Raw genomic sequence first — 11,174 nt, forward strand, 5'->3', positions numbered from 1 at the left:
TTCAATTCCTGGAAATTCCTTTCACATGCATCTGACCATTGGAACTTAATTGCCTTTTTGTGTCAATTTAGTCAACGGAGAGGCAAAGGTTGAGAACCCTTCCACAAACTTTCTATAATACCCCGCTAAGCCTAAGAAACTGCGAATCTCTGTTGGAGTTGTAGGCCTCGGCCAATTCTTCACAACTGCAATTTTCTGAGGATCAACCTCAATTCCTTCTCTGGAGACAACATGACCCAAGAATGTAACAGATTCAAGCCAAAATTCACATTTTGAAAATTTCGCATACAACTGGTGCAGATACAGAGTCTGCAAAACTGCCCTGAGATGATCGGCATGGTCCTCCCGAGTCCGCGAATAAACAAGAATGTCGTCAATGAACACTATCACAAAGGAGTCGAGGAAAGGTTTGAAGACTCGATGCATAAGATCCATGAAAGCTGCTGGGGCATTTGTTAGCCCAAAAGACATTACCAAAAATTCAAAGTGCCCATATTGTGTTCTAAAAGTTGTTTTCGATACATCCTGCTACATGATCTTCAATTGGTGATATCTGGACCTTATATTGATCTTGGAGAAGTACCTAGCACCCTGCAATTGGTCAAACAAGTCATCTATCCTTGGCAGTGGGTACTTATTCTTGATTGTGACCTTGTTAAGCTACCGATAGTCAATACACATTCTCAGTGACCTATCTTTCTTTCATACAAAAATGATCGGTGCGCCCCAAGGCGACACACTCGGCCGGATATAACCCTTTTCTAACAAATCTCTCAATTGTTCCTTTAGCTCCTTCAATTCTGCTGGTGCTATTCTATATGGTGGAATAGATATAGGATACGTGTCTGGAATCACATCAATCCCAAAATAAATCTCCCTGTCTGGTGGGATCCTGATGAGTTTATCCTGAAAGACTCCCGGAAATTCATTCACAACAGGCACAGACTCAAGTGTAGGTGCCTTGGCATCAATGTCTGTAACGTGGACCAAATGGTAAATACACCCATTGTTAATCATTTTCGTGGCCTTACGGTAAGAAATATAACTACCCTTCGGCACTACATCATCAACCGTCCACTCAATAACTGGCTCATTTAAAAATTCGAACCTAACAGTCTTGGTTCGGCAATCAAGCTTGGAAAAACAAGAATAAAGTCAATCCATCCCCATTATCACATCAAAATCGACCATCCATCCCCATTATCACATCAAAATCAACCATTCTCAATTCAATAAGATCGACCATGGTGTCCCGACCATGCAACGTGACAACACAGTCCCTATAAACCCGCACGGCCAAAATAGACTCACCAACTGGAGTAGATACAGAGAACGACTCATGAAGTTGTTCCGGTTCTATCCCAAATTCCATAGCAACATAAGGAGTGACATATGACAAAGTGGAGCCTGGATCAATAAGAGCATATACATCATGGGATTGAACAGACAATATACATGTGACAACATCTGGAGAAGTCTCTGATCCCGACGCCACTACATAGCATAAAATCTGCTGGGTCCTCCCGAATTCTGTGTATCACCCCTAATTGCACCACGCCCTGTGGTGCTGGGGCGCCTCGAGCTGGAGGTGTTGTGGATGTAGTAGCTGCAGAATTAGTTGGATGCGCCGGATCTCTGCCCATATTTCGGCGGGACGAGCGGAAATACATCTGAATGTGACCCCTCACACCACACCCATAGCATACAGGTAGGTCTATGAAACAGGACCCAAAGTGCATCCTCCCACACTTAGGGCATGGAAGCCTCCGCTACTGAAATCTTCTGTCGGGTCGACCCTGCTGGTGAGGTCCCCTGACTGGTTCCAGATGATTGTGCACTCATCGAAGACTGAGCGAATGATTGAGATGGTCCTGATGATCCTCCCCTGAATGCCGACCTACCACCACCACCACTGGAAGAACCACCAAAGTTGTCCACGGACCGGGCGTTGCTGCTACTCTGACCCTCCATTCTATTCTTCAATAATGCCACCATCTTACCATAGTTCATATCGGAATTCAAGGAAACTGTAGAAGCCTTATTAATAATGGGTCTAAGGTCTTGTACAAACCGACGCACGCTAGCCTCCATAGTGGGAAACATGTGAATAACATACTTGGACAGGCATGTAAACTCCATGTGATACTCCCACACATTCATACTACCCTGCTTCAGGATTTCAAACTCAGTGGCACGGGCTGCCTTAGTTTCGGCAGGGAAGAAATGATCCATAAAGGCATCTGTGAACTCACCCCCACCTTGCCGGAGGGCTTCCCTCCTCGCGGGATTCCTCCCATAACTCAAACCAAGAATAGACCACCCCTTTCAGGCGGTAGGAGGCCAACTTCACTCCCTCCGTCTCTTTGTTAACATCTGTATGGCTCCCCTAAAATCAACATCAGACACACCAAAATCGAAAGCTAGAGCTAGAGGTGGAACTGGAATATTAGTTGGAGGAACCATTGCACCTTCAGTAAGTGTAGGGACAGGTGCGATCTGATCAGCTGTGGTAGAATCAAGCAGTGTAGTAACTGGGGGAATATCCTCACCCCTCGGGTGCTCACCCGCATCATCAAATATAGGAACAACTGCCACTCCCGGGGTGACATTGGCTCTTTGGCCAGTATTTTCCTTCTTCTTAGGCACCATGTATTGAAAATCTAGAGCAACGTACGAGTTAAAGGAGGAACAATCTTACAATCAGCTTTATCGCATGATCGAGAACATGAAAGAAGGGTATTATTCCTAAATGCCCAAGTAGTAACCTAATTATAGATGTGGTCGACAACACACCGATAAGAAGGACTCTATTAGACACGGCTCCGAGACATCCTAGGACACTTTAAAACCTTAAGCTCTAATACCAAGTTTGTCACGCCCCAAACTCAGGGAGCGCGACCGGCGCTCAACAGAGAGAACCCTGCCGAGCAAGCCTATTAGATTTCCTTCTACCCAAACTCATCCATGAATAAGGATAATACATATTTCTTTGATTAGACAATAAGGTGATTATGTCTACAATACCAATTCATTACCATTAGTTACTCCATTAATAAGTCTCAAAACACACACATACACACACACACACACCTCTTCATGGTTCAAAGTAGAACAAGTGATTTAGTCATAACACAACTTATTTAACATTCCTAACACCCATACACAACCCACACTTAGTCTACGGAGCATCTAAAAATACCAAAGAGTACAATATTAGTGCCGGCAACAAGGCTTCGGCTATACTGCAAAACACGATAACACATACGAAACAAAAGATGCACAACCCCGGAATGAGATGGGGCTCACCAAGTCATCTGAGGAGAATGACCACTGCTATCACTAGTCAGTATCCTCCGTTGTAGAACCACTTGCATCCATTAAAGATGCAGTGCCCACGGCAAAAGGGACGTTAGTACATGTCGAATAGTACAAGTATGAAAACCAAACACCAACTTAAGAACTCGGAAATACAATATGAATATGATGAACCATGGAGACAGTAGAATAGCACAGATAGCCGTTTAAATCAAAGCAAGCTTACCAAAAGCTGTCATTAACATTTATAGAGCTTAATATGAGATCCTTTGTAACCATTTTAACACAAAGCAGCTCCGTCGCCTCACCCCAATGTATGCAGGTAGAGGTGTAAGCACAATACCAAAACTCTACTCAAGCGGCCCTACCGCCTCACCCCAATGTATGCGGGTGGAGGTGTAAGCACAATACCCATTTTCATACAAAGCGGCCCCGCCGCCTCACCCCATTATATGCGGGTGGAAATGTATCAATGATACCAATACATATATAAAGTGGCCATGCCGCCTCACCGCAATATATATATGGGTGCTGGTGCAACAACAATACAAAAACCATACACAAAGCAGCATTGCCGCCTCACCCCAATGTATGTGGGTGGAGGTGTAATCCCAATCACAATTTCTTCACAATTTAGCATAATAATTTCCACATAAATCACGACTTGGAATCATAACATGTAGATACATAATTCATAATTTGGAACACATCCTCAATTTATAATACAATATGATAAGACCATTTGAAACACGAATATATCTTTGTCACAAAACTTATTTTGAATACTCTATTTGTAATAAATATCTTGGAACTTACAAGGATATTGGGGTTCCAATTCTTAAAGAACAGTTTAACCAACATACCTCAATGGAGCTTCCTTAAACTCTAAAATGTTTCGGAATTCTTAACAATTTCAATCTATTTTAGAAATATAACAAATTGAACCAAAATTAGGAGGATGATCATAGTTCTAGCGCATATGAGCATTTTATCAAACACTAGGTGTGCATTAAGGTTTCAAGGTCCTTTTCTGGATGATTCCATCATCCCACAACCCATTCTTTACCATTTTTAACTCAATAATCTTTCTACACCCTTTGATAACACATGCACGTAAGATGGACAACTCCCATGCTAAAATATTATCTTACTAATTACCCAATGCTAGACAAAATTCGAACTTGAGGGTTAGGGTGTAGAATCTTACCTTTAGGATGAAGACCTAGTGAGTTTTCCTTGTTAATCTTCCAAGATTCGAGCAAGAATAGAAGAACACATTGTTGAAGAACACCTTCTCACTCTAGGGTCATGTTATAAAAACCCAAAAATGAAGCTCCGAAATAGGATATGCGGTCCGTATATTGGCCGCACAATTTGGTGCCAAAAACTGGAAATATCTGCATGGGTCTACGGTCACTATGCGGCCCGCAGAGTGATTCTGCAGTCGTATAATGGACCGCAGAAACGCATTTCTCTGCCAAAAAATTTTCTTTACTCCTCAATGCATTGTTCGACCCAAAAAGTCCAAGTTCTACATTCCTCAAACACGTAAGCCTAGTCCGGCACCATGAAACACTATTTTTCCTTTGCGAAATTTTTCGGGGCCTTACAATATGTCTCCAACTCCCAAGCCATGCTGAATTGGATACCATGATTGATCCCCTCAATGAATCTGCTGACTCGCTCTCTAACTGTAAAACCAAAGCAGGTGCATGTCTGGACAAATTACTGAATCTAACGGCATACTTTGACACTAACATAGTGCCCTGGCGCAACTGCTCAAACTCCGCGCGCCATGTATCCCGAAGGGTCTGAGGAAAAAACTCTCTCAAGAACATCGGCCGGGCTACCCAACTCATACGCTCGCGACCATTGATATGTCACTCCCTTAAGTTGGAACGTAGTAAAAGCAACCCCACTCGCCTCTACAATACCCATAATGCGGAGAATACGATAGCATTCCTCTATAAAACCATGTGCATCCTCTGAAGCCAAACCACTAAAGGTAGAAGGGTAATACTTCTTGAACCTCGCAAGTATAAGTTGTTCCTCTTCGGATGTTGTTGCCCTAACCATGGGCTGAACTAGAACAATAGGTTGTGTCGGCATGACACCTGGAACGTGACCAACATGGACTCGCTGCTCTGGAGTATGGGCGGAGGGAGTTTGAGCTTCTCCCCCGGTCTGTAAAGTGGCTGGTGCAACCGGAATCAACCCTACCTGAGCCAATGTGCCAAACATGCGCATGAACTGTGCTATAGTTTCCTGAAGTCCTGGGGTAGCAACAGGCGGCTCCGGTACTTGTCCCCCAATCGGAGCTACTGGCGGCTTCTCAACTGCTGCTCTGTCATGGCTCTAGATGCAGCACGTGCTCGGCCTCTGCCTTTGCCTCTACCCCGGCCCCTAGCAACACCGGCTCAAGGGGCAGCGTCATCAGTAACTGCATCTCGTGTCCTCACCATCTGTAAGAGAATAGAATGGCAAAGGCTCAAACTCAGAGATTAATAAACTTGCACGATAGGAATGAAAGAAGTGAAATTGTCCTAATAGTTCTGTATCCTCTCGAAGATAAGTACAGACATCTCCGTACCGATCCACAAGACTCTACTAAACTCGCTTATGACTTGTAGCACCTATGAACCTAGAGCTCGGATACCAACTTATCACGAACCCGATTTCCCTCTGTACGATATCGTGATGACACCTAGTCACTAAGACTGGGTAAGCCTAACACTTACTGAATTAAATAACAGAATTTAACCAGAAACAACTATTTTTCATGAAATTGAAAATTTCTATAGTAACCAATAATCCCGAGTGCAATACAATACCCAAAACCGGTAGTACAGGTCATATGCTTTACTGTGTTTTCTATGCAAAGCTTCTAAGTACAACTATTCTGGAATGGAAATAGACAGTACAAGTACAATATCAGAAGGTGACTCAACAAGGGGACAAATAATGTGTAACGATGATATCCATTAAGAGTAGCTCAACAATTAAAGGGATAACATCTAACAATGATTCTACATAAGTACAACTCGGCGATAAGAGAGATAGCATGGATCAATGATTTCACATAAGGATAGGTAAACAATGAAAGGGATAACAAAGTTCCAATTAAGTTTAAGCAATTACGGAGAAGACAACAATAACTTCAATTAAGATTAACCAATTACGGAAAAGACAACAATAACTTCAATTAAGGTTAAGCAATTACAAAAAAAACAGCATGGCAATAAAAGAGGCAACAACTCTAATTAAGGCAAACCAGAGTTTATTTGGCAACAAGGGTAGAACATGAATCAATCAACTCTAAATAAGACACGTAAGGGTAAATTTAGTAAATGGAGGATTTAACATGATAAGACAACTTCATTTTTAACGAACATAAGAACCTAAGAGCCAAAAAGGGTCAAATTCCCACGAATGAGCCCGAGTACGTACTCGTCACCTCGTGTACACGGTATTCACATGACACAATTAGCACAAATGACTCAAATCCTAAGCAGTAGTTCCCCCACACAAAGTTAGGCAAGATACTTACCTCAAAGAAGCTAAACATATACTCTAAAACAATCTTCTTGTGTGAAACAATCCTCCGGACGTCTCAAATCTAGCCAAATAACTTAATATCATAAATAAAAATCATAGAAAACAATTCCGAATAATAAGCTTCGATCTTGAAAGAGAAATAAAAAGTCAACTCAAAAAGTCAACCTCAGGCCCGTGTCTCGGAACCTGGCCAAAATTATAAAATCTGAACACCCATTCATATCGAGTCCAACCATACAAGAATTACTCAAATCCGACTTCAAATTGCCTTTCAAATCTCCAAACTTTAGTCTAAGAGGTTTTCACAATGTTTCCCCAAATTGCAATCTTAAATCACTAATTAAATGATGAAAATAACAATGGATTCATGAAATATAATAAAATTCGGGCCAATAAATGTCTTGAAAACCCCATGAAAACTGTCAATAACTGAGCTCCCTAGGTCTAAAAATGAGTAATGAAATCAAACCCTCGAATTTAAACCTTTCTGCCCAGCACTTGCGCATTTGCAGACAAAAACACGCATCTGCGAAGACATCTTACCAGACAAAGGTCCGCATTTGCGGAAGAACTGTCGCACCTGTGACAGCGCATAAGCTCTCAAGCCAGTCGTAGAAGCAAAAACATGCACATCTGCGATCACTAAGCCGCAGAAGGGACCATCGCACCTGCGTGCCTAATTCTGAAGAAGCGAATCTCCTGCCAGGCCTCGACATTGCAAAACCAAAAAAAAATGCACATAAGCGGCTTCGCACCTGCGATCCAAAATAAGCAGGTGCGACGCACCAGAAACTGGCCTGCCCAAAAGCTTGCAAACCATCTGAAACTCGTCTGAAACACACCCCGGGCCCCTAGGACCCCGTCCAAACATACCAACAAGTTTCATAACATAAGCAGACCTGCTCGAGGCCTAGAATCATATCAAACAACATCTATACTATGAATCGCACAACAAATCGAACTTAATGAACCTATGAACTTTCAACTTTTACAACTCGCGCCAAAACATATCAAATCAACCCGAAATGACGTCAAATTTTGCATGCAAGTCCCAAATGACATAACAGAGTTATTACAACTCTCGAAATCTAAGTCTAAAACCGATTTTAACAAAGTCAACTTCTGATCAAACCTCTCAACCATCCAAACTTTCAACTTTCTATTTTTTGCTAAAATGCATCAAATAGAATCTACGGTCCTCCAAGTCCAAATCCGGACATACTCATAAGTCCAAAATTACTATACAGAGCTATTAGAATAATCAAAACACCATTTATGTGTCGTCTGCATAAAAGTCAAATCCCAGTCAACTCCTTTCACTTAATCTTCTAAAAGAATAATTATTCTTCCAAATCAATCCTGAATCGTCTGAAATCTGAACTCGACCACCCACACAAGTTATAATACACAATACGAAGCTACTCGATACCTTAAGCCATCGAACGGGACACTGATTCTCAAAATGACTGGTCTAGTCGTTACAAATTTTGTATTTAGATTGCCCATGGATTTCTACACCTAAAATATGGATTTTTAAAGTGAAATTTGGGATTTTTGTCTATAACTTAGAAGGATGTATTTTGGGGTGAAGTTTAATTTGGACTTGATTTTGAAATCTAATCATATATATGGACTCGTGCGGTTATGGGTAGTCGGGATCTACCCCTTAACTCGAATTTTGACCATGTGGGTCCGAGTTGAGTTTTGGGGATTGGATTAAAGATCGAAACTTTATTATTTGGAATTATTTCATATTCCTTTATTTTACAATATTGGTTGGTTTTTACTGTATTCGAGTTGTTTGGAGTTAAATATGGATGGTTAGGTGATTGTTGCTTGATTTTATCTTACCATGCGGAGGTAAATCTCTTGTCTATCCTTGTAAGAGGAAATTCTCTACATATGTAATATATTTGCTACTTGATTCATGATTTAGGATCCACTTATATGCGAGGTGATGAGCGTATATTCGTAGCTAGGTTTTGACAATATCTGATATTGTTGACTTGAATTATGCTTTTATGATGACCTGATAGGTCATTTTGAGTATTAGCCCTTAATTCTGTGTTGCAAGATATCTATTAGCTTTTTTGATGTTTCTTCGTTTGCGTGCATGATTTGTGTCGCTTTTAGAAAAACCTTTTACGTGATAATTTGAAGAAAACGTGATTTTTAGCTTTAAAAACAACTTGAGTTGACCACGGTCTCCACTTTGTGAAAACGACCTCGGATCGGTGTTTTGACGATTTTGTAGGTCCGTATCGTGATTTTAGACTTGGTCATATGCCCGGAATTAAAATTGGAGGTCCCTAAATTGATTCAACTCATTTTGCCGAAAACTAATATTTTGAACGTTTGAAAATTTTCTAAGTTTGACCGTAAGTTGACTTCATAGCTAGCAGATTCGTATTTTGATGTTGAAACTTTGAATAGGTATGTATCTCTATTTGAAACATGTCTACAAAATTTGGTGCAATTCGAAATTGATTTGACATGATTCAGACGCTTAAATGTCATTCTAGTTGTTCTTGAGTTTACTATGAAATTTCATTCGATTAGAAGTTTTATTTGTAGATTTAGATGTTATTTTGGTGATTTTATTGTGTAATCAAGTTCGTATGATATTATTACACTTGTGTACATGTTTGGTTTGGAGTCCAAGGGGCTCGGATGAGTTTCAGACGTGTTTCAGATGAGTTTAGTTAGTGTGAAGACTGCTGGTGCAAAACCACTTATGGTGCTCTATTGAAGATCTTGCATTTGCGAGGTCTGGCTCGCAATTGCGAGCCTCGCTTTTGCGAAGAATTGTTCACATTTGCGAGCGTGGGCTGGGATGAGTGAATCTCGCATTCGCGAGAATTTGGTTCGCTTTTGCGAATTGTGGCCTTTCGCTTTTGCGCAGGAAGTGGTCGCATTTGCGATCACTCGCCAATTGAGTCTGCTTCGCAATTTCAAAGTTTCTGGTCGCATTTGCGATGGTGGTATGTTCGCATTTGCGATATATATGTTGCATTTGCGACTCTGTTCTTCTGTGACAGGGTTCACATTTGTGACCCCTGTCTCGCATTTGCGATATTCGCAATTTCTACATCTGCAGCTGGGTAAAAGAGGGGAGAAATGGGACTTAGCTCATTTTACACTATTTCTCAACCCTAAACATTCTAGAGGTGATTTTCCTATAGACCTTTCTTCACAAATCCATTGGTAAGTGACTCTAATCCATTTTCTTTCAATTACCCATTACTTTTCATGAGATTTCAACATCAAATTTAGGATTTCCATGGTAGAAATTAGGGATTTGGGTAGAATTGGGGATTTTTGTACAATTCAGATCTAGGCCTCACATTGAGGTCGAATTTCGAAAAAAATCACATAACTGGGCTCGATGGTGCATGAGTAATCAGATTTGGTCCAAACCTCGGGTTTCTACCAAGCGGGCCCGGGGTTAACTTTTGTTGACATTTTCAAAACTAATCAAAATTGAATCTCTTACATTAATGGGTAGTTCCTAAAGCCTATATTGAATTATTTGGTTGATAATTTTCTAGATTTGCTTGGTTTAGAGGCTTATTCGAAAGGCAAGGTCGTGGTTGATTGATTGCTTGAACTGCAGAGTGAGGTAAGTGTTGGGCCTAACCTTGACTGGAGGGAATTAGGGAACCATGAACTATGTGTTATGTGAACTTATGCCGCCATGATACTTGTTTCCATGTTTTCGCTTATTTCAATATATGTCTTGCTTTATGTCTTAATTGTTACATGCTTTAATTGACTTCTATGGCATAATTGTCATTAGTCATTTAATTATTATTGTATTAAATTGTTCGTCCCTTCCATGACTCCAAGCTTATTTGTACTTGTCTCTATTTGCTTTACTTGCATGTCTAAATTGTCATATGCTTTCCTTGCCTTATTGCTTTGTGATATTTGTTGCCTTCTATAATGTGGTTTCCCTTGCATAAATGGTTAAATTGATAGATTTTAATGAACTGGTAAAGTTGAGACCTCGAGTTATTAGAGATTCTTGATTATTATATGATTCTTTGTTGCCTCGTACATTTACCCTCTTGATGTATAAATTCTTGTACATTTTGGTTGTTTAATTGATTATGTTGATTGAAATTGTTTGGGGAGCGGGGAACGGGTTGCACGCCGCAACGTAAATTGAAAGTAATGAATTGAAATGGTGGAATAAGGACAGATGATGATATGGTGAGATCGGGTTGCGTGCCACAATGGATTGTATATGTGGTATTTGTTTGTGATTGTTGGATTTGCCTTGGTATTTTGAGATGCGTTCGTGA

The 11,174-nt window shown here is 40.7% G+C and overlaps 1 protein-coding gene across 1 annotated transcript; it reads right to left on the reverse strand.

The window, feature by feature from the left end:
• Nucleotides 1-1,749: 1,749 nt before the first annotated feature.
• LOC138896037 (uncharacterized) lies at nt 1,750-2,232 on the reverse strand. The gene has a single exon (XM_070180809.1). It carries the CDS (start codon nt 2,230-2,232, stop codon nt 1,750-1,752), a length of 483 nt encoding a protein of 160 aa, XP_070036910.1.
• Between the last annotated feature and the right edge of the window lie 8,942 nt (nt 2,233-11,174).

The sequence above is a fragment of the Nicotiana tomentosiformis genome, chromosome 7, assembly GCF_000390325.3.
Source record: "Nicotiana tomentosiformis chromosome 7, ASM39032v3, whole genome shotgun sequence".
Lineage (NCBI taxonomy): Eukaryota > Viridiplantae > Streptophyta > Magnoliopsida > Solanales > Solanaceae > Nicotiana > Nicotiana tomentosiformis.

Excerpts from the sequence above, each read along its gene's own strand:
- LOC138896037 (XM_070180809.1), bottom strand. The coding sequence starts at position 2,232 with ATGGATCATTTCTTCCCTGCCGAAACTAAGGCAGCCCGTGCCACTGAG.